The 22,781-nt window shown below is 53.7% G+C and overlaps 3 protein-coding genes across 6 annotated transcripts in view; 2 read left to right on the top strand and 1 right to left on the bottom strand.

The window, feature by feature from the left end:
• The window catches only part of PHF13 (PHD finger protein 13), an 11,616-nt gene extending 5,791 nt beyond the window's left edge, over nucleotides 1-5,825 (top strand). Inside the window, exons 5-6 of the mRNA XM_017855999.1 lie at nucleotides 1,631-2,165; nucleotides 3,218-5,825. Of these exons, the coding sequence (XP_017711488.1) occupies nucleotides 1,631-2,165; nucleotides 3,218-3,444 (762 nt within the window). The 3' untranslated portion in view covers nucleotides 3,445-5,825. The remainder of the gene's footprint in view (nucleotides 1-1,630; nucleotides 2,166-3,217) is intronic.
• An 869-nt stretch (nucleotides 5,826-6,694) lies between these two features.
• THAP3 (THAP domain containing 3) lies at nucleotides 6,695-14,966 on the top strand. 4 transcript variants are annotated; one of them, XM_017856034.1, is made up of 6 exons: nucleotides 6,703-6,789; nucleotides 7,001-7,140; nucleotides 10,309-10,501; nucleotides 12,697-12,759; nucleotides 13,802-13,906; nucleotides 14,197-14,966. In XM_017856034.1, exons 2-6 carry the CDS (start codon nucleotides 7,067-7,069, stop codon nucleotides 14,476-14,478), a joined length of 717 nt encoding a protein of 238 aa, XP_017711523.1. In that variant the 5' UTR covers nucleotides 6,703-6,789; nucleotides 7,001-7,066; the 3' UTR covers nucleotides 14,479-14,966. The 4 variants fall into 4 exon arrangements, with proteins under 4 accessions (XP_017711521.1, XP_017711520.1, XP_017711523.1 ...); XM_017856033.1 differs by having other exon boundaries at nucleotides 6,705-6,789; nucleotides 12,694-12,759; XM_017856032.1 differs by having other exon boundaries at nucleotides 6,695-6,789; nucleotides 13,802-14,964.
• A 1,576-nt stretch (nucleotides 14,967-16,542) lies between these two features.
• DNAJC11 (DnaJ heat shock protein family (Hsp40) member C11) overlaps nucleotides 16,543-22,781 on the bottom strand; it is an 81,359-nt gene continuing 75,120 nt past the window's right edge. Inside the window, exons 11-16 of the mRNA XM_017856030.1 lie at nucleotides 21,289-21,444; nucleotides 19,712-19,781; nucleotides 18,871-18,928; nucleotides 18,622-18,764; nucleotides 17,536-17,665; nucleotides 16,543-17,130 (exon numbers count right to left, since the gene is read on the bottom strand). Of these exons, the coding sequence (XP_017711519.1) occupies nucleotides 17,105-17,130; nucleotides 17,536-17,665; nucleotides 18,622-18,764; nucleotides 18,871-18,928; nucleotides 19,712-19,781; nucleotides 21,289-21,444 (583 nt within the window). The 3' untranslated portion in view covers nucleotides 16,543-17,104. The remainder of the gene's footprint in view (nucleotides 17,131-17,535; nucleotides 17,666-18,621; nucleotides 18,765-18,870; nucleotides 18,929-19,711; nucleotides 19,782-21,288; nucleotides 21,445-22,781) is intronic.

Here is a 22,781-nt window from a genome sequence, read left to right as displayed (position 1 = left end):
ATAAAAAACCCCCTTTTTTTTTTTTTTTTTTTTTTTTGAGACAAGTCTTGCTCTGTTGCCCAGGCTCAAGTGCAGTGGCATGATCTTGGCCCACTGCAACCTCTTTCTGCTGCACTGAAGTGATCCTCCCACCTCAGCCTTCCAAGTAGCTGGGACTACAGGCCTACCACCATGCCCACCTAATTTTTGTAGTTTTAGTAGATACAGGGTTTCGCCATGTTGACCAGGTTGGTCTCAAACTCCTGGCCTCAAGTGAGCCACCGTGTTTGGCCATCATTTTATTTTTTTTGTAGAGACAAGGTCTCACTGTGTTGCCGAGGCTGGACGCGAGGTAGTGATCCTCCTGCCTTGGCCTCCCAGAGTGTTGGATTTACAGGCACGAGCCACTGTGCCCAGCTGCATTCAGTACATTTCTAGCAGGCAAACTGCTAGCATAGGTGGCTAATGCCTACTTTCTTTTTTTCTTTTTTTTTTTTTTGAGACGGAGTCTTGCTCTGTGGCTCAGGCTGGAGTGCAGTGGTGTGATCTCAGCTCACTGCAACCTCTGTTTCCTGGGTTCAAGCAATTCTCCCTGCCTCAGCCTCCCAAGTAGCTGGGATTACAGGCGTCCGCCATCATGCCCAGCTAATTTTTTTTGTATTTTTAGTAGAGAAGGGGTTTCACCATGTTGGCCAGGCTGGTCTCGATCTCCCGACCTCAGGTGATCCACCCGCCTCAGCCTCCCAAAGTGCTGGGATTACAGGTGTGGGCCACCACACCCAGCCTAATGCCTGTTTTCTAACAAGGAGAACGTTGCCACTGTTTGCAGATGATACACTTGTGATCTGAAGGAACCATAGAGTTTACTTCACCGCTTTGGGGCAGTAATTACCTACTGGATTTTGCAATATTTTGGAATGTCTAGTTTTTTAAGAGTGTCAGGAAATTCTCAAAACTAATTTAAATTTACTTAATACATCTTTTGGAAGGGCAAATGGAAGGAGAGGTTTTACAACCAGGGAGTGATTAGCAGATAGGAGTGGGCGTCCACAGCACTCCCTCCCACAGACACCTGTTGCACATGGATTAATTTCCTGTCTCTAAGATGGGGCTGAGGGTTCGGCAGGGAGTTTCTCTCCTTGTGGCATCACATTAAACTCATGGCACTGTGGTTTTTGTTTTTTTGGTTTTTTTTTTTTTTTTTTGACACGGAATCTCACTCTATTACCCAGGCTGGAGTGCACTGGCACAATCTTGGCTTACTGTAGCATTCGCCTCCCGGGTTCAAGTGATTCTCCTGCCTCAGCCTCCCAAGTAGCTGGGACTACAGGTGCCCACCACCACACCCAGCTAATTTTTGTATTTTCAGTAGAGATGGGCTTTCACTATGTTGGCCAGGTTGGTCTTGAACTCCTAGTCTCAGGTGATCCGCCTGCCTTGGCCTCCCAAAGTGCTGGGATTACAGGTGTGAACCACCGCGCCGGGCCAGAACTCGTGGTACTGTTGCTTCAAGTGTGATGCTGATGGGTAGAGAAGCTCAAAGTTGTGCGGACGTCTCTGGAGGTCTGACCTGGCTGGGTGGCTGGGGATGCTCTGGTCTGGGCTGGATCTTGTCACCAGTAACTGGAATCCACCACCTTTATCTTTTTAGGAACTCCCTTTAAGGAGCAGCCCCAGCCCTGCCAATAGCACTGCTGGTACCATTGACAGCGACGGCTGGGATGCGGGTTTCTCAGACATCGCGTCCTCAGTGCCCTTGCCAGTCTCTGACCGCTGCTTTAGCCACCTGCAGCCCACTCTCTTGCAGCGAGCCAAGCCCAGTAACTTCCTGCTGGACAGAAAGAAAACGGACAAGCTGAAGAAGAAGAAGAAGAGGAAGCGCAGAGACAGCGATGCGCCCGGGAAGGAGGGGTACAGGGGTGGCTTGCTGAAGCTGGAAGCCACTGACCCCTATGTGGAGACCCCTACGAGTCCCACCTTGCAGGATATCCCCCAGGCTCCCAGTGACCCCTGCTCGGGCTGGGACTCCGATACTCCCTCCAGTGGATCTTGTGCCACTGTGTCACCTGATCAGGTCAAAGAAATAAAAACTGAAGGCAAACGGACTATCGTCCGGCAGGGAAAGCAGGTGGTGTTCCGAGACGAGGACAGCACTGGCAATGATGAAGACATCATGGTGGACTCAGGTGAGTGGTCTCTGAAGGATGATGACCCTTGCTGGCTGGTGGTTAGAGGAGAGGTTATTTTATTAAGTGGTCATCTCTCTGGGGCAGAGGGTCTGGTTCCTTCTGTAGAGTGTGACAGCCCCAGTGTCCAAGGAGGAGAAGAGCTGCAGGAATGTGGATATGGAGATGTTTAGGAAGGGGTTGATTGCCGCTAGAGACAGCTGAGATTCCAAGACCTCAGAACATAAAAAGGATATAGTTCTAAGGAAGCATCCAAGTAAACATCCAGGCTGGGCGCGGTGGCTCCACCAGTAATGCCAGCACTTTGGGAGGCCAAGGCGGGTGGATTGCTTGAGCTCAGGAGTTGGAGACCAGCTTGGGCAGCATGGCAAAGCCCTGTCACTGCAAAAATACAAAAAACGGCTGGGCGCGGTGGCTCACGCCTGTAATCCCAGCACTTTGGGAGGCCGAGGCGGGCACATCACTAGGTCAGGAGTTCGAGAGCAGCCTGACCAACATGGTGAAACCCCGACTCTACTAAAAATAAAAATAAAAAATAAAAAAAATTAGGCAGCTGTGGTGGTGCGTGCCTGTAATCCCAGCTACTCAGGAGGTTGAGGCAAGAAAATCACTTGAACCCAGGAAGTGGAGGTTGCAGTGAGCCAAGATCGCGCCATTGCACTCCAGCCTGGGTAACAGCAAAACTCCGTCTCGAGAAAAAAAGAAAAACAATAGCCTAGTGTGGTGGTGTGTCCCTGTAGTCCCAGCTACTTGGGAGGCTGAGTGCAGGAGTTTGAGGCTGCAATGAGGTGTGATGGCAGCACTGCACTCCAGCCAGGGTGACAGAGTGAGACCCTGTCTCAGAAAAAAAAAAAAAAAGTAAGCATCTCCTGGGTAATACCTGGTTCCCACACATTTTGGAGCCCCTTGTGCCTTTTCAGAGAGAACTGTCAGCTTCGAGTGGCAATTGGAAGTGTTGTCGTCCGTTGAGTAGGGGGTTTCGTAGAAACCCAGCTGATGGCGAGGAACGGCGGGAATTTGTCTTCCCTCCTTAAGAGTGTCTTTCCTTCCAGATGACGATTCCTGGGACCTCGTGACCTGCTTCTGCATGAAGCCATTTGCCGGCCGCCCCATGATCGAGTGTAATGAGTGCCACACCTGGATTCACCTGTCCTGTGCGAAAATCCGGAAATCCAATGTTCCGGAAGTGTTTGTCTGCCAAAAGTGCCGGGACTCCAAGTTTGACATCCGCCGTTCCAACCGCTCGCGGACGGGCTCCCGGAAGCTGTTCCTGGACTGACTGCTGTCTGGCGAGGAGGCTGCGAGCGTGGAATCGGAAGCGACGGTGTGCTTTTTTGCCCTTCTCTTAGTTGAGCACAGAACTCTCAGCTCTGGTGCGGGCAGATCCCTGCCATTTAGGTGCCTAAGCAAAAGGACAGGCTGTCCGAGGTAGAAACTGTACATAGCCGGTGACCGAATGCAACCTTTGTCGGCCAGCGATGCTGCCAGAGCTGCGTTCCCTGCAGTGGAGGTGGACTGGACACCCACGTGCAGCGGGTTTGGCGCGTTTGAAAATGAGGGTCCATGGTAGCTGTGCATTTTGCTATCTTCGCTAAGAGATTCCCGCTGATTGGGCTCAGTGCCAGCTGTTACTCTGCTTCCACTGTGTTGGGGAGAGGTGTTCGGTTTCCCCGGCCTGTTAATGAACAGCCATACGTGTAAGCTTTTTCTTGCGTGTTAAGTCTTTTACCAAAAGTGTCTGTACAGCAACCATCCAAGTTGCCCCTACTTAGTGGCTTGCCCTCTGCCGGCGTCAGCAGCTGCCTGACAGGCTGGGGGAGGCACTGGCGGGAGGCCTCGGGCTCCCCTCAAAGGGCGCTGGGGTGGCGGGTCAGCTCGTGGTTCTTAGGTTTCCTTCTGTTTGTTAAAAGGGACAATGTGGCCACTTCTCTGTGGAAAGGGGCTTGGTTGGGGGGTTGAGGTGGCCCGTGTTCATAACTCAGTTTCCTGTTTTGCACGATGTAAAAAACCCTGTCTTTTTGCACGGTACAGCCAAAAGTATTGGCTGATTTCTTGCTGAGCGCCCTCTTAGTTGGTGTGTGAGGTCTTGGTGGGGCCCAGGCCAGCTGTTTGCGAGTGTGGGGACTCGTAGATTCTGTCCTCGTCTCTTCCTTTCACCTCATTCTGGTAGCAGCATAAAGGTTAGGCAATCACTGGGACCCGCATGGTGTTCCTCTAAATGATAGGGTGAAGGAGAGTTAGGCGGGAGGCCTCTTCCGTTGGGTGATTCTCGTGTGCCCTTTAGACAGGCTGGCCTGCCGGTTCCACAGGGCAAGGTTAGGACTTGAGTCCTTTTTTTCTGTTTGGAGTTGGTGAGTGAGTGATAGGGTAACATGGGCCTTCAGGATGACCCCTTGGAACTGTGCCGAGTTCCTTAGATGTCAGCTGGGATCCTGGACCCGGGAGGCCCCTGTGAGGGCCAGCTCTGGAGAAACCTGGGAGTTGATGCCGGAGGCTGTGAAAGAACTCTGCTCGAGGGCGGGGTAGCCCCGGAACACTGGTGGTTCTGGGGCTGGAAGGGAGAGGGGCTCCGGCTTTCTCTGAAAAGAACACTGCTCTTCAGCAGTTCAATACTTGTTCTCAAAACATTTTCTAATTGATTGGTAGGTTTTCATAAGCATTGTTTCTTTAAGGCATGGAAAGGGAAGAATACTCAAGCGAGTCATGTTTGTTTTCAGCGGGATGGGCCCGTGTTCTCTCTGCTGGGGGCTTCCCCTTCATGTGGCACCTTTGTGCCAGGCCACCAGGCAGACTCTTCCCACCTTCCCCCACTGAAGCACCAAGGGGCTTGAACCGTAATTTGGCTAATCAGAGGCATTTTTTTGTCCTAGTATCTTTCACACTTGTCCAACCGTCTTAAAGTTCTGTTGCTCGTATTAACATGAAACTAGAGAGAAATAGTTTCTGAAGCCAGTTTATTGTGAAGATCTCCAAGGGGGAGGTTCTGTAGAGAAAAATAGTAAGCTGGTTTAGAAACTACCTTCTCTCCAGACACTTGTCTGGTTCTGACCAGGGCAAACGGCCAGGATGCATTGGAGAGGAATTTGCCAAAGATCTGCCCTGAGATAATGCCTGTCCAGTGTCTTCACCATACGAATAACCAAAGCTCCAAAGTGGTTTTCTTCTTTTTTTAAAAAAAATTCCACAAGCTTTTCAAGGTGCATTTAAGAATCCACGTGACTTTAGAGTGGAGCTGCTGGCCCTGGCACCCATCCTGTGTGCTAGAAGGCTCGATGCCCCTGGAGTGCATGTGCCACTCATCTCCATTTTGTTTCCTTGATTGCATTTTTGTTCTTTTAGCAGATCTGTCCCTGTGGGCGGTGTCTAAGAAGTCGGACACCTTGGTTTTTGTGTTAGATTGAGCTGGGCGGCTGCAATCAGCTTCTTTATATGCAAATTAGGCATGACCCATCTGGGGCTCCTGGTTGGTGGCTAATGAAGTGAGGGGAGGGAGGGATGTCACCCCAAAAGTAGGCCCTCCCGTCAGCCTTGGCCAGGCCAGACACTTCACATCGTTTACATGGTTCTGTGTAATTTTAAAGTTTATGTGTATAAAGCGAAGCTGTTTCTGTGAAACTGTATATTTTGTAAATAAATATATTGCTACTTTGAGGTTCATGATTCAAGGCTCAGGCAATTGTGTTGTGGGCTGAAGGACAGTTGTGTTACTTCTACTCACTACCTCCCCAAACCATGATTACATCAAGTCTCTGGGAAGGCAGCCTCTCAGTGTGCACTTTAGCAGGATAGAAAATGTCCACAGAGTTAATGTACCTTGCTGGTGAATTCCTCAGAAACAAACCACAGGATGAGTAGATGTGAATGGTTCTTGCAGTTTCTTCATCAGATTGTGGATTAGCTCAAGCCGCAGTGAGTGGTTAGCCTACTCTTGACTGATTTTTTTTTTTTTTTTTTTGAGACAGAGTTTTGCTCTTCTCACCCAGGCTGTGAAGTGCAGTGATGCGATCTTGGCTCATTGCAACTTCCGCCTCCCGGGTTCAAGCGATTCTCCTGCCTCAGCCTCCTGAGTAGCTGGAATTACAGGCATGTGCCACCATGCGTGGCTAATTTTTGTATTTTTAGTAGAGATGGGGTTTCACCACGTCGGCCAGCCTGGCCTTGAACTCCTGATCTCAGGTGATCGCCTGCCTCGGCCTCCCGAAGTGCTGGGATTACAGGCGTGAGCCACTGCGCCTGACCAATTTTTTTTTTTTCCTCACAAGATGATGCCTTCCCTATGGCCTGCTTTGAGAAAGCTGCAGCCTCCTCGGAGTTTCTGCAAGGCCTGAGCTGGAATCTCCCTCCCCCTCGGTTGCCCTTTTTGCCTCTTCACGTTTGGGGGTTCCCAGTGACCAAACTTAAGGCAGTGAGCTGTCTGGCCTCTGAACTGACACCACCAGTGAGTGGCCAACTAGTACCACCTCCAGTGACGTCAGAGGAGTCCAGACCTATTCACACCTCAAAGCCCTAAAAACACTGACGGGTTGGCCTTTGGTTTCCAGTTGTCCAAGGCTGTGAGTGGCTTTGAGTCCTGGTTGGGTGCTCAAAGCAAGGAGGTGAAAGGCGACGGGCACTGGCGAATGGGGTAAGACTTGCACAGGCCCAAGGCTAGGAGTTGGGGTTTCGGGGCTGAGTTGCGGCCTGGAGCACCCCTTGACGTGGCGCCCCGGGTCCCGTCCGACCCAGGGGAGACGCGGGTGGCTGGGATGGCGGGATGGCGGGATGGCGGGATGAGCGCGCCCTGGAGCCGTGCCAGGCCAGTCACCACCTCCCGGCGGCCCCGCCCCTCCCCGCAGGTCCCTCCCCTCCCCGCAGGCCCCGCCGCCGCCATCTTTGTTGGGGGCAGCCGGGCCTGGCTCGAGATGCCGAAGTCGTGCGCGGCCCGGCAGTGCTGCAACCGCTACAGCAGCCGCAGGAAGCAGCTCACCTTCCACCGGTAAGAGGCGGGGACCTGGGGTCGCGGGAGGCTCAGACCCGGGGCCCGCGAACCGACTCCGAGGCCTTGGCACGCCGGGCGGGAGCACCCAGGAGGCCCGAGGGCGTGCGGCCCAGGGACAGGCCGAGCTCCTGGGCCCAGAGGGGCTGGCGCCGCCTCGCCCGCCGTGGTGATGCGGGGAGGGGCGGACGGAGGGTCAGCGGCGCACCTGGCGGAGCTGGGGCCGGGACACGCCCGGAGCAGAGCAGGTGTCTGCTGAGAGGACGAGCGGGCCGCGGCCGGGGTTTGCTGTGCCCTGGCCCCTACAGCCCCCGTCGCGCGCCGCCCTGAAGGGAGCGCGGCACCTGGGCGGTGCAGTGGAGGAGTGGACCCCCCAAGGGGCGTCCAGGCAGTGGGAAGGGACTTTGCAGGGTCGCGGGAGGATGCTGGAGGCTTTGGAGTCTGCTGCTGCACTCCCCTGGCCCGGGCCGGGAGCAATCGCCCTTGGTCAAAGTTGCGCTTTCTCCAAGGTCCAGCCACGGCACCATTTCTCTACCCACTTTGGGCACATCTCCGAAGGGCGGCTTGTGCTCATCGCTCGCATTCCCTCTGCTCCCATTGCACTGTTTTGTGATAAATGCTTTGCTTGAAGTATACATAACGTACATACAGAAAAATGCACAAATCATAAGTACACAGCCCGGCGAGTTTTCCCCAGGTGAATGCCACAGAACTGAAACGTTACCGGCTGGGCTCGGTGGCTCAAGCCTGTCATCCTAGCAGTTTGGGAGGCCGAGGCGGGAGGATCACTTGAACCTGGAAGTTTGAGATCAGCCTGGGCAACAGAATGAGAGACCCTGTCTCTGCAAATAATTTTTACAAATTAGCCAGGCAAGGTGGCGTGCCCCTGTAGTCCCAGGTGCTCGGGAGGGTGAAGTAGGAGGATTGCTTGAACCCAGGTTCGAGGCTGCAGTGAGCTATAATCTTGCCACTGCCCTCCAGCCTGGGTGACAGAGCGATACCTCATCTCAAAATAAGAAATAAAACATCACTAACCCCGAGAAGACCCCCCCACCTGGACCCCTCCCAGGCCCGCCTCCTCTCTCCTGCCCAAGGAGAACCCTATCCTGCCCTCTGTCAGAGTGGATTGCAGTTCATTTGCTTTCATTGCCACATTGAATGCAAGTACCAGAATTTACTGATTTGTTCTACCATGGAAGGGCATTTGGGTGGCCCCATTTTTTGGATGACAAATACATTGTTCCGGGCGTGGTGGCTCATGCCTGTAATCCCACCACTTTGGGAGGCCGAGATGGGTGGATCACCTGAGGTCAGGAGTTCGAGACCAGCCTGGCCAACATGGCGAAACCCCGTCTCTACTAAAAATACAAAAATTACCCGAGTGCGCACCTGAAATCCCAGCTACTCAGGAGGCTGAGGCAGGAGAATCGCTTGACCCTGGGAGGTGTAGGTTGCAGTGAGCCGAGATCGTGCCACTGCACTCCAGCCTGGGCGACAGAGCGAGACTCCGTCTCAAAAAACAAAACAAAAAAACATTGTTTTGGCCGGTTTTGGTGGGACTTGTTGTGGTGCATCTATCTGTTTTGCCTCTGGCAGGTACGTACCTGGGGATGGAGTTGCCGTACCTTCTCTCTTGAAGCTGTTCCTTCCATTCCCATGAGAGCTCTGTCACGCCACTAGTGAGCCTTGTGATGTTAATTGACTTTGTGGCATTTCACACAACTGACCCCTGAGCCTGGGTCACTTTTCTCACATGGCGTCTGGTACGCTTCTTGGCCAGAAGTGGTATCTCTTCTCAGTCTCCTTTGCTGGGTCCTCCTTATTTCCAGCATTAAGTGTTGGAGCCCTGGGGTGTGGGCCATGGCCCAGGGGTGGCTTCTAGCCGTACTTGCTCCCCAGGGGCCCGTCTCACCCAGGCTTATCGGTTCCGCGGGGTTGGCCTCCACACTGACGTCTCCAGATGCATGTGGCTGTCTGTCACCCCAGCACATGGAAAGCCTAAAAAGCACCTCAAATTGAACTCCTGAGATACAAAACCAACTTCTCTTTTTGGAGACAGACTCTCAATTTGTTGCCTAGGTGGAGTGCAGTGGTGCAGTCTCGGCTCACTGCAGCCTCTGCCTCCCTGGTTCAGGTGATTCTTGTGCCTCAGCCTCCCAAGTAGCTGGGATAACAGGAGTGTGCCACTATGCTGGGCTAATTTTTGCATCTTTAATAGAGATGGGGTTTCACCATGTTGGCTGGGCTGGTCTCGAACTCCTGAGTTGAGGCAGTCGGCCTGCCTTGGCCTCCCAAAGTGCTGGGATTACAGGCATGAGCCACCATGCTCATCCACTACAAAACAAACTTCTGATCCCTTTAACCTGCCCTCCTGTAACTTCTTTTATCTCAAACATGAAACTCCTTCCTTCTCAATGTTACCATCTACAGGCAAACCTTACTGCATGACTTTCAAAATACATCCAAATCTGCCCTCTCAGTACCACTTCCTGCCAACACCTGGTCCCACAGCAACCAGGGTGGACTCAGGTTCCATCTCACCTCTGCCTAGAGCCTCCAGGGACTCCCCAACTGCTCAGGGCTCTGTGTCATGCAGTCCCCACTCCCTCTCGCTGTCTCAGCTGGACCTGTGTCAGTGGCTGCTCCTGCTGCCCGTTCTGAAGCCCGCATCACTCGCGCTCCCACTTCCTGTGGTCTGTGCTCAAACATCACCCCTTCAGCTGCCTTTCCTGACCACCCCAGGGCTTCCCTCTGTCTGTTCTCTGGAGCAACTGTCATCCCTGGAAGACACTGTCCACATGTGTATGGCTTGTCAGCTGTGCCCCTGCTCCAAAGTATCAGCTCCTTGGGGGCGAGGACTGTCTCATTACCCCCGTTCTCCAGCACGAAGAACAGGGCCTGGCTCATGGCAGGCTCCTGGCAAATGTAGCATTGGAAACAGCTCACTTGGGCTCTCTGGCCATGCTCGTGGTCTCGGGTTTCTTGTTAAGAATGCTTTAACAGCTGTGACAGAAGCTTCCAGAAATTAGATGTGATGTAACAAAGCGAGAGGACTGAATGTCCGCAGCTGTCCAGGGAAATACTCTGTGGTGATGTGAGAATTCTGAATGACTCTGAGGCGCTGGGTCCAGCTTTGCTGGGCCTCACATCCCCTGCCTCTGCCCTTAGGTTTCCGTTCAGCCGCCCGGAGCTGCTGAAGGAGTGGGTGCTGAACATTGGCCGGGCCAACTTCCAGCCCAAGCAGCACACCGTCATCTGCTCTGAGCACTTCCGGCCAGAGTGCTTCAGCGCCTTTGGAAACCGCAAGAACCTGAAGCACAACGCCGTGCCCACGGTGTTCGCCTTTCAGGACCCCACACAGGTAGGAGGGCTCTGCGCCTTCTGTCCGGTCACATCCAGCCCGCACTGTTTACCAGCAGCTGGGGGCAGTGGGGGTGGCGGCATGTGCGGGAAAAGCCAAGGCCAAGAACTACAGTGACAACAGCACTGTTGCACCTCCGGGGTCCACAGCCCTGTGGCCCTGCTGGCCATGACCTCGGCTTTAAGGGAAGTCATACATTAAAGCCACTTTAAAAATGAATCATTTTATGGCTGGATGTGGTGGCTCATGTCTGTAATCCCAGCACTTTGGGAGGCAGGGGTGGGTGGATCACCTGAGGTCAGGAATTCGAGACCAGCCCGGCCAACATGTTGAAATCCCATTTCTAGGCCAGGCGCGGTGGCTCACGCCTGTAATCCCAGCATTTTGGGAGGCCGAGGCGGGCGGATCACGAGGTCAGGAGATCAAGACCAGCCTGACCAACACAGTGAAACCCCATCTCTACTAAAAATAAAAAAAATTAGCCAGGCATGGTTGTGGGCGCCTGTAGTCCCAGCTACTTGGGAGGCTGAGGCAGGAGAATGGCGTGAACCCGGGAGGTGGAGCTCGCAGTGAGCCGAGATCGCGCCACTGCACTCTAGCCTGGGCGACTGAGTGCTCCCGACCTCAAAAAAAAAAAAAAAAAATAAGGGCCGGGTGCGGTGGCTCACGCTGTAATCCTAAGCACTTTGGTGAGCCGAGACAGGCAGACACGGAGGTCAGGAGGATCGAGGACCATCCTGACTAACACGTGAAAACCCTGTCTCTGCTAAAAATACAAAAAAATTTAGCCTTGGCGCCGTGGCGGGTGTCCTGTAGTCCCAGCTAACTCGGGAGGCTGAGCAGGAGAGGTGTGAACCCGGGAGGCGGAGCTTGCAGGAGTGGAGATCGCGCCACCGCACTCCAGCCCTGGGAGACAGAGCGAGACTCCGTCTCAAAAAAAAAAAAAAAAAAAAAAAAAAGAAATCCCGTTTCTACTAAAAATACAAAAATTAGCTGGGTGTGGTGGCAGGTGCCTGTAATCCCAGTTACTCGGGAGGCTGAGGCAGGAGAATTGCTTAAACTGGGAGGCAGAGGTTGCCTTGGTGGAGGTGAGGTGTGTGGGCCTGGCGCTGGGGTGGGCTCACAAAGAGTTGGATGCTGAAGCCTTGAGATCGGATTCTTGGCCACAGGAGCACCCACCTGGAGTGGGCAGGCAGAGCAGTGGCAGGACAGGCCACAGGCCAGCAGCTCCCTGTGCTGGTGGGTTTATCGGGAGAGGAAAGGGATCGTGAGTGAAGAGTGGAGCCGATGGGAAGAGCAAGGTGGCCACGGAGCAAACACACCCAGAGTGGCTGCCTAGGAGCCCTGCCCCATCTGTCCTCCCCAGCGCCCTTCCCAGATGGCCTCATGCACTCTGCCTCAACCTCTTCGGGTCGGCCGTCCCTTCCTTCAGGAAGCCCTCCTGGACCCTCAGACCCCAGCTAGCCTCCAACCCCTTCCTGCCCCTCGGTCTTCCTGTCCCCTGTGGCCCCTGCTGTCCTTCCTGTTTCCCTCACTGGTTTTGTCTTCTCCCTGGAACAGAGTCTCCATGAGGGCAGGGGCTGCTTTCCCTGCTTCAGGCCCCAAACCCAGGACGCTGCCTGGCACAGCACAGGTGCTTAGGGGGTGTGTCCATAGATGAGCACTTTCATTACTTTCATGTATTTGTGGTAACATCTGTTCTGGAAAGATGATACTTGAGCCACTGGAAGTGGGGGACGTTTGTCATTGTAGCCCTCAGTGCTTCCAGTGCCAGGTTGGTGGGGAGAAGCTGGGTACGGCCCCTGCCAGCTGTGCCTTGTGGGCCCTGCACCCGGCTGGCCTGGGGGCTGCAGGTTCTGTATCAGTGGCACCTCGAGTGGTGAGCTGGGCTTCTGCCGCGTGCTGGCGGTCGTGGGGCCGCGTGCCAGGCCCTGGGGTGACGCATAGGAAGTAGGTCTACAGGGACCTATTCAGGGCACTCTGACCATGATTTAGGGACATCTTTGGAGAAAGAGAAGCACACCAAGTGAGCAGTGTGAACTGGGTTGAGCTTCAGGTCCGTTTCATTTAGCAACTGTTCATTGATTGTGGCACGCAGTGGGCCAAGCAGCAGGGACAACCATGATGCCCGAGGCCTGCCCTGAGCTCTGAGGGTTCTTGGGGTCTGCATCCACTCTGTGTGTCTCTTGTAGCAGGTGAGGGAGAACACAGACCCTGCCAGTGAGAGAGGAAATGCCAGCTCTTCTCAGAAAGAAAAGGTGAGTGCACCGGACCAGGCACTTGAACGTTTAAATTATGCTGTGGGTTGAGACAGGGAGGCGGGATTTTCCCAGCGAGGCCGGCCTGCAGGGCTGTCGCCTTTCCTCATATGCCAGTTTGGATTCCATGTTTTTCTGGAGGGAAGGCCCAAGCCTCTCAGCTTCCTTCTTTTCAATATGAAAGAATCTCAGTTGCTAGTAAGGATGGTGCCCGATTCCCTTTTTCTTTTCTTTTTTTTTTTTGTGAGAGTCTCGCTGTGTCACCCAGTCTGGAGTGCAGTGGCGTGATCTCGGCACACTGCAACCTCCCAGGTTCAAGTGATTCTCCTGCCTCAGCCTCCCGAGTAGCTGGGATTACAGATGCCTGCTACCACGCCAAATAAATACAAAAATTTAGCTGGACATGGTGGTGGGCGCCTGTAATCTCAGCTACTCTGGAGAAAATCACTTGAACCTGGGGTGGAGGTTGCGGTGAGCCGAGATCGCATCACTTCACTCCAGCCTGGGCGAAAGTGTGGAACTCCATTCCAAGGGAAAAAAAAAAAAGTTGGCTAGGTGTGGTAGCATGTGCCTGTAGTCCCAGCTACTCAGGAGGCTGAGGCAGAATTGGTTGAACTCAGGAGGCGGAGGTTGCAGTGAGCCAGGATCATGCCACTGCACTCCAGCCTGGGTGACAGCTAGATTCCGTTTCAAAAAAAAAAATTTAGCCGGTCATGGTAGTGGGTGCCTGTTTAATTCCAGCTACTCAGAAGGCTGAGGCATGAGAATTGCCTGAACCCTGGGGGCGGAGGTTGCAGTGAACTGAGATCGCACCACTGCACTCCAGCCTGGGTCACAGAGCGAGACTGTCTCCAAAAAAAAAAAAAAAAAAAAAATTCAGTTCCAGGGTGTGTGCTAGGAAGAAGCCTGCAGTTTGTCGAGGGGCACAGACCCTGGAGCTGGTCCCTGGCTGTTGCCACTCCCCCAGAGGGACAGGTAGTAGCTGCAGGAGGGCCCTGCATCTACAGGGCTATAGTGCCTGACTCCGTGCTGCTGTTCCCAGGTCCTCCCTGAGGCGGGGGCCGGAGAGGACAGCCCTGGGAGAAAGATGGACACTGCGCTTGAAGAGCTTCAGTTGCCCCCAAATGCCGAAGGCCCCCTAAAACAGGTAAGACTGAGTGCAAAGGTGGCCTGTGCTTGGACCCAGGATGACTTGCTCCAAACAAAATGGAAACCAGTGAACGCCCGCCATGAGACCCGTGTGGCCGGGTGTGCAGCCTGCGTTTCAGAGCTCCCCAAATTCTCCACCATGGTATGGGCACATCTGGATTTTGGGAGACCAGCCAGGAGCGTCCGGCCGCCTGGGGGTTGTGCTGGGTGCGTGTCTGGTGGCCTGCTCACCCTGGCCCGCCTTCCTGCTGGTGATGCAGCTCTCAGCTCTCACTCCCCTGTCCTCAGGTCTCGCCATGGAGGCCGCAAGCAACAGAGGCTGTTGGCCGGCCGGCCGGCCCTGCGGGCCTGAGAAGGCCCCCGTCCAAGCAGCCATCTGATCACAGCTATGCCCTTTTGGACTTAGATTGCCTGAAGAAAAAACTCTTCCTCACTCTGAAGGAAAATGAAAAGCTCCGGAAGCGCTTGCAGGCCCAGAGGCTGGTGATGCAAAGGATGTCCAGCCGCCTCCGTGCCTGCAAAGGGCACAGGGGACTCCAGGCCAGACTTGGGCCGGAGCAGCAGAGCTGAGCCCCACAGGCTCCAGACGCAGAGGCGGCAGTGGCACCAGGGCCAGCAGGGCTTTGGCGCTCTGGCTGTGGACATCTTTGTCTGCTGTAGACACTGAGAAAGTTGGTCGTGAGGCCTGCCAGGCGGGGGATTGAGACAGTAGCCAAGCTCCCCAGCGAGAGCCCCGATGCCGTCTGGGGGACGTTTAGAGGCATGGCACCGAGTGCACGTCTGTGAGCATGACGAGCTTATCCTCCCACGGGAACGGCAGTCCAGGCCGAGGCTGATTCTGGACGCTGTCCTTTCAGCACACGCAGAGCGAGGGTTGTTGGAAGCCCCAGGGTGGGAGATGTTCCTCAGGGAGGAAGCCATGTGACGGGCCCCGCTCTGTGGCCGATGTGTGGTCCCCTCCTCCATCAGCCTGGACAGCAGCTCAGGGTTCTAAGGCGTGACTCCTGTCCCGGCCTGGGGTGAGCGGGCAGTGTAATAAAGTGTCTTTCTCTCTGGTGTCGCTCCCATCATTTTCTTTAGTGTCGTGATTCCTTTTGCTAAGAAGACTGACTTCCATGGCTGGGTGCGGTGGCTCACGCCTGTAATCCCAGCACTTTGAGAGGCCGAGGTGGGGAGATCACTTGAAGTCAGGAGTTTGAGACCAGCCTGGCCAACATGGTGAAACCCCATGTCTACTAAAAAGACAAAAATTAGCCGGGCATGGTGGCACACACCTGTAGTCCCAGCTACTTGGGAGGCTGAGGCAGGAAGATCAGTTGAACCTGGGAGGCAGGGTTTGCAGGAAGCTGAGATCACTCCACTGCACTCCAGTACTGTCACTGGGTGACAGAGCGAGACTCCATCTGATAAAAAAAAAAAAAAAAAGACTTGCCTATTTTGTCTAATTTATAGCTTTAGTGAATTAAAGAAAATAAAAGTTCTGGCCTGATTTCCTAACTCGGGGTCTATTTCTCAGGCAATGTTTAATGTAGAAAATGGAACCCCAGCTTCACGTGAAGCCCTGTGGTTGAGTGAGGAGTGAAGTATGAGGAGGAAGCCTCTGGGGAAGGGGTTCCCTCCCTCCTGAAAATGAACACATGATAAACAGAAGAGCACCAGCCTCTGCTTTCAGGAAAGGTTTATTGTGGTGAGTGCCTTCTGTACAGTCGACTGCAAATGAAACGCAGAGGAAGGTGCCCAGAAGCGCCTGTGGCAGAGGCGCACGGGAAGCCCGGGGCCCAGGCTCATGCAACATGATGCTCACCGCCGGGTTGGGCCATGGGCGCGTCAGGAACCTTTTAAAAAATGGAGATGAATATTACGAACTGCGACAACCTGAACTGCTTTCAAAACCAGAAGCAAGGGGCGTTCTTAGCCGTTACTCAGACCCAGGTGACTGGAGGGGGAGCCTGACTTTCAGCAACAGCTAGTGGGGTGGGCTGGAGGCCGGCGTAGCTGGCCAGCCGCCAGGCTGGTCTTCGGGGCCACTTGCCCTGTGCAGCCGCTTGCTCCAAGGGGTCAGCAAAAGCCGACTGGAATGGCTGCCCACTTCCAGGACCCACGAGACAGGGCCTCAGGCTAACTTTACTGCCAGCCAAAGCCCAGGCTGGGAAGGGGGTCCCGCTCTGCCGCATCTCTGCATCCCAAGTTGGCGGGCCACATGAGGGTTTAAGGGTCTGAAGGAAGGGTCTATGAAGGGGAGGCTCCGGAGCCACAGGCCCTGAGTGTCCCTGCTGGGAGGACGCGGACCTGCAGGAGCGGGGGAGCTGCAGTGGCCCACCTGCTGGCGTGCCACGGGGCCAGGCATGGGGTCCAGCCGCCGGGTTTGGGTGCCGTCTGCACTGTCTGCTGGAGCGGGGCCTTGGTCCCGTCCTCTTGAACTGCCTTGCCCATCCACTGCAACTGCACTCTGGAGGTGGGTGGTGCAGGTGGTGGAGGGACACAGGCCAGCTCAAGCCCGCTGGTGGCAGGGCATTTTCCCACAGGGATACGGGAAGCCACCTGTGTCAGGGCCAGGCCCTGGGATCGGCAGGGGCTGGTGGAATGATTTGAGCAGCTCTGGGAGTGGGGAAAAAAGACTAATTTCCAAACCCGTTTGTTCTCAGATAAAAAGCAGTTTTATAAACCCGCAATCTGCTCCAGATTCAAGCAGTACTATTTCAGCAGGAGGTGGTCATGGAAGTCAGCGCAGCAGACGCTCCCTGACCCGGAGGCCTGCCTGCTTTCCACGTTGTTTCCCATGTTCAGGATTTCAAGAGAAGCAGCTCACGCTCCTGTGGTGGAGGGCAGGGTGTTCCACAAACACCTCCAGACCCAACCAAGAACTACGGGGCGGCGGGCTGCGGGCCCCACGCATACTCAGGGGACCCGGCAGAGTCAGGGCCAGGGCCCTTCCCTCCAGGAACCGGTCCTTGGTAAAACAGCCACAGGCCACGCTGCAGTCTGGTTCCCAGTGGGGCTGCCTCAGTCCTACCCCCAGCACCCTCAAAAGCTGGGGTGTCTGCATGTCCCTTCACATAATTGATATGGTACCACCTCCTATAATAATAATATAAAATAAAAACATCTGATGTCTGGGTTTTTTCCCTGTTTCCAAATTTGTAGACTCCCAGGAAAATATTTTATGCAGCCTTTTAAAAATCTGGTTCTTGGCAGTTTATCCATCTGTATCGATCCTGTGGGCTGTAAAGGAAAAGACAGACACAGGTGATCAGAAGGTGGCTGTTCCCATGCTCCTTTCTACTGATGGGGCTCAGCAGTCACCTGGAGCAGCAGCTGGCTGGGCCCAGGTGAGGCAGAGCACCCGCTGCCAAAAATCAGCTGCTTCTGGAAGGTGGAGGTCTGCTTCATCCCCCCCACTCAAGCCACAGTTTCCAACGAGCTCACTAATTCCACCTGTGAAAGGCCCCCCCTCCCTTTTTAAGGCACAAATCACAGGCTCTGAGTTAATCATGGGTCAAGGGCTAGTTGGCGTCTCTGCTCCCAGGCAGGCAGCTGAGGGAAGGTCGCCAGCAGCCCACACACTGAGCAGCCGCTTTGAGGTCCCCGGCTCCGTTAGCTGGTGACTGCGAAGGGACAGCTACTCACACTGCTTTGGTATCCGGAGGGCCTCACTGTCCAGCACCATCACCTGATGCAGGACGCCCCGGAACTGATAGAGCACTTTCAGGTTCTTCTCTTCCCCCACACACGGGTCATAAAAGCCAGGCAGCCCAGCCTGTAACAAATTGCTACTCTCAGTACTCCAGAAGGTCTAAGACCAGCACTCCTCCTCACTACCACCGGAGGGGCAGTGTGCACAGGCTCTGACTCCCTGGGGAGATGCAAACTTTGGGGCTTGAAGAAAAAGAAACAAGAATTTAAAAAAATTGCCAAGACTTGCTTCTTAATAAAGGCCCCATCGTCACACTAAGACAGGGCCACTAGATGATTTCTAGGGTGCCAGGAGCTCTCTGGCCTGAGCTAACCTGCATTTTCATCCTTCTGGATGGTCCACGCACCAGGCCCCAGAGGCGAGACTCACACATGTTACAAGTGACCTCATGCTCTTTCTGCAATGAGGCAAAAATAAACAGAATCAAATGCCATGAAGGCAGGCACGTGTTCTGTTTGCTGGTGTGGCTGGCCCACAGGCGGGGCTCAGTAAATCCTTATTGAGTGAGTGCTGAAATGACTGAATGAAGCAAATAGCTCCAACGTGGGTACTGCTCAGGAGCTGGGCGGCATCCCATGCAGTAAGATGCCGATGATGGCAAAGATCCCACTTCAAGGGGCCAGGCTGTCCTTGTCAGACTGAAGCTATTCTTCAAACCTCTGTTTGTTTTTTTTAAGACAGGGTCTTGCTCTGTCACCCAGGCTGGAGTGCAGTGGCACAATCACAGCTCACTCTAGCCTCAACCTCCTGGGTTCAATCAGTCCTCCCGCTTCAGCCTCCCGAACAGCTGGGACAACAGGCACATGTCTAATTTTTTCTCTTTTTTGTAGAGATAGGGTTTTGCCATGTTGTCTAGGCTGATCTCAAACTCCTGGGCTCAAGCAATCCGCCAAACTCCTGGGCTCAAGCAATCCGCCCACCTTGGCCTCCCAAAGTGCTAGGATTATAGACGTGAGTCACCACGCCCAGCCCATTCCGATCTGTGAGCACACGGCATGTGGTGGCTGGTGCTGCTGTACCTTGGAGGCCTCCGTGAGGATGAGCTTCGAGTCCTTCACCAGGCACTGCAGGGGCACAGTCACGTCAATCACCTTCACCTTCTCACTCTTCCTGCTCTTGTCATTGACAAACTTCCCGTACCAGGCATTGACGATGATGAGGCCTAAGGACAGACTCCGAGTAGAGGAAGGCCTTCTCCGGGCACCTCCCTGTGCCGCTCGGAGACCCCCAGCGCCCACCCTGGCCCAAGAGAGGACACATATTCTCACCCATTCTGGACTCTTCTGCCTCAATTATCCTTCGGACAGATTCCTGCATCAGCCGGACCTGCCAGAGAACATGGATGACACAGTCAGGGCCCCACCAGGCCTGCTCCACCTCTGGTCAGAGGGCCACGGGCAGGCAGTCTTGTCCATGCCAACATGCCTGCTCAGGGCCTGGAAAGCAAGGGACCTGACAGCTCTGCTACCCAAGTGGCTCGCTCTGAAACTCCTAGACTTAGGGCAGGCAGCTCTGGGTCAGAAGGTGAGAAGCACCAGAAACAGCATGACCCTCCCGTGGCCACCGGTGGGAGCTCCCTTTCTGGGGATCATAAATGTGTGGGTGGGATTTCTTGACCCAATAAAAAAACACTGCATGCGTTGTCAGCTTTAAAAATAAAGGTATTTCACAGAAGCTGGAATCCCAGCTCCTCCTGAGAAAGGACCTGTGTTCTCCTGTGGCGCCACTCTACTGGGCATAGCTGTGCTGCCCACTCAGACAGGCATGTGCTCGCCAGGCCACGCACACAGCCCACCGCCACCTGGGAGTGTGCTCGCCACTTACCCAGGAAGCCTGCTCCCTCCTGCTCCGTAAAAGGCAGAGCACTCAGAGGGAAGGAAAAGAGGCCAACACTCACCACTTTAAAAAAGCCCTTGTTATGCCTTTGGAGGGTAACTATCTTTAGGGCAGGGCCTGCAGAGCCCAGCAGTGCATCCCACAGTAAAGACTACATGGAGAGGCAAGTTGTTGGAGAAGAGAAGTCTGACATCCAAGGCCTTGAGACCAACATGTGGGGTGTGGAGTGTGTCCCCTACAGCCCTCGCTTAGGAACGGTGGGGCAGCACTCACAGCGGACTCCGCCTCTTGCTTCTTCTGCAGCACGTCGGTGGCGGCGCTTTCCCTCTGCTTCTCCAATTCCCTTACGCGAGAGGAACACAAGCCCCATGTTAGCGTGGCGCTGCCCAGCTTCCAGCCAACACAGCGCCTCCCGTGCTGGACCCGAGCCCAGCGAACAGTCTGTCATCTTACTGGAGTTCCAGTTCTAGAACTTTAAAAAATATTCCCACGACAGTCTCAGTCAAGTCTGTTGGTCACAGGCTGGCAGTGTTCATTTTACCCTTAGATGGCTCCGCCCCACCTCCTCACTGAGCTGACGGGACACCCACTGTCAGTCTCTTTGGAAAGAAGACCCCAGCACACGAGAATTTCATAGATCCCACCAATCTTGTGGGATTATTATTTTTCTTAATTTTAATTTTAAAATAGAGATGGGGGTCTCACTATATTGCCCAGGCTAGTCGTGAACTCCTGGGCTCAAATGATCCTCCTCTCTCAGCCTCCAAAAGTGCTAGGATTACAGGCATGAGTTACTAAATAAGACTTTTGGTAGGAACAACTAATACCACTTTGGACACAGAGATCTGCTTTCCTGTAACAAAGTATGGGCCTTGGGGTCAGCATATGCCTGTCCTCCCAGAAGACTGTTCCAGGCCTCAAGCCTCCTAGGGAACTAGGATTCTGAATCCAAAGGCCAGAGGGGCCCAGAAGAGGAGATTCATTCCTTTATCTGAGATTCTCTAAGTGCAATGCTTTATTTACTAAATGAGATATTACAAAGTAACAAATCTATACCAGCTCTCAGTTTTCTGTAGAGATGCTTGCACTAATAATTTAGGTTTCATGGCATGCCCCAATGGATTATCTAAGAAACTGCAAAATAAACTGCGTTTCCATGACTTTCAAGACTATAGTTAATGCAGGCCCCTTACATAAGAATCCAGAATGGATTCCTCTTAAACTCAGGGCTGGGAAAGGAAAACTGTTTATTTCTTGAGGCCATGGTTTAGAGACTCAACACTTTTTTTTTTGAGGTGGAGTCTGGCTCTGTTGCCCAGGCTGGAGCGCAGTGGGCGCGATCTTGGCTCACTCCAAGTTCCACCTCCCGGGTTTACGCCATTCTCCTGCCTCAGCCTCCTGAGTAGCTGGGACTATAGGCGCCCACCACCACACCCGGCTAATTTTGTTTTTTGTATTTTTAATAGAGACGGGGTTTCACTGTGTTAGCCAGGATGGTCTCGATCTCCTGACCTCGTGATCTGCCCACCTCGGCCTCCCAAATTGCTGGGATTACAGACGTGAGCCACCGCGCCCGGCCGAGGCCCAACACTTCTATAAACTCTAGTCCTTTCTAAGAGCAGGAATTACAAATGAAGAGAGAACAGCAGTCCAACTACTGACAATGATGAGAAATAGTTAACATTTACCAATCGTGGCCCAGACATCAGCCTAAGCGCTTTACATGCATTAATTATCTCAGGTTTTCCTCATCACCCGACGCAGTAGGCTCTGTTATCCCCTCCATTTTAAGGGTGAGGAAACTGAGGCACAGGGCTGGCTAGTGACATGTCCATGATGTGTCAACTCACTTCTCTTTCTGAGCCCTGAGGTATGGTTTGATGATCAGACGGTGCATGGCAAAGTAGACCACTAGAGGCCCCACGGTGGCATAGAACACGGCGCTGGGCAGAAGCTGGTCCGTCAAGTGAATAGGGAAGAAGTATGTCTGACTGGCCCTGTTGAGCCTGGGGAAAAATACAAAAAACGAAACACCCAAGATGAATCAGGTTTTCCAGGGAAGGGCAATGGGGTGTTACCCACAGGAGAACTTGCGCTGCGTACAGCTGCGAGTTCAAGGAGGCTGCAGTCTGCTCCTTTCACAGTCCACCGCCTTCTGCTGGCCTCCTGTTCCAAAGTCTGGCTGATGGATCTGACACTGTGACAGAAGAAAGATCCCAGTATCTGCTGACCTCCAGTCAAAGCAACAAGAGGAACACTTCACAGGGTTAACGTCCCCTACAGGTGCATTCGGTCATAGGCTGGAGAGGACAGGAATGGGGTCCTCCAGAGGGCGCTGGAGAGTCACGTCTCAGTCCTTAACTGAGGTTTCCAAAGAAGTTGGTGAAGACTTCAAAAGTTAGTCAGTTAAGGAGGTTCTGCTTCTAGTGGTGGCCGAGTAGCTCCTATTGGACCAACGTGTAAACTCTGGACCACATATAAAAAAATTTGGCCAGGCGTGGTGACTCACGCCTGTAAACCCAGCACTTTGGGAGGCCGAGTTGGGCGAATCACCTGAGGTCAGGAGTTTGAGACCAGCCTGGCCAACATGGTGAAACTCTGTCTCTACCAAAAATACAAAAATTAGCTGGGTGTGGTGGTACCTGTTTGTAGTCCCAGCTACTCGGGAGGCTGAGTGAGGTGGGACAATCACTTCAACCCAGGAGGCAGAGGTTGCAGTGAGCTGAGATTGTACCACTGCACTCCAGCCTGGGTGACAGAGCGAGAGTTTGTCTCAAAAAAAAAAACAAAAAGAAAGAAATTATCCAGTATGAAGAACAAAGAGGAAAAGGATTGAGGACGCATGGACACAATGTCAGAAACCCATGGAAGAGTGGTAAGAAGTTTAATACGTTGATAATTAGAGTCCTGGTGACGAAAAGGAAATTTACAGATGCAAGAAGTTTAGGAAACCCCAAGCATGATAAATACAACAAAAGCCATATCTATGTACATCACAAACTGATGAAAAGCCAGAAAAAGAAAAAATGTTGAGTAGCCACTGACAATACCTGACCATACCCTTCCAGAATAAAAGCAATTCCAGAATTGATAAAGAACACTCAAAACCTGGCCAGGTGCGGTGGCTCACGCCTGTAATCCTAGCATTTTGGGAGGCCGAGGCAGGCAGATGGCTTGAGGTCAGGAGTTTGAGACCAGCCTGGCCAACATGGTGAAACCCTGTCTCTACTTAAAATACAAAAATTAGGCCGGGCGCAGTGGCTCAAGCCTGTAATCCCAGCACTTTGGGAGGCTGAGACGGGCGGATCACGAGGTCAGGAGATCGAGACCATCCTGGCTAACA

This window comes from Rhinopithecus bieti, unplaced genomic scaffold (assembly GCF_001698545.2).
Source record: "Rhinopithecus bieti isolate Rb0 unplaced genomic scaffold, ASM169854v2 scaffold_40368, whole genome shotgun sequence".
In the NCBI taxonomy this organism is placed as follows: domain Eukaryota; kingdom Metazoa; phylum Chordata; class Mammalia; order Primates; family Cercopithecidae; genus Rhinopithecus; species Rhinopithecus bieti.
Note: the sequence above shows the minus strand (reverse complement) of the source record. Positions and strands in the feature narration are given on the sequence as shown.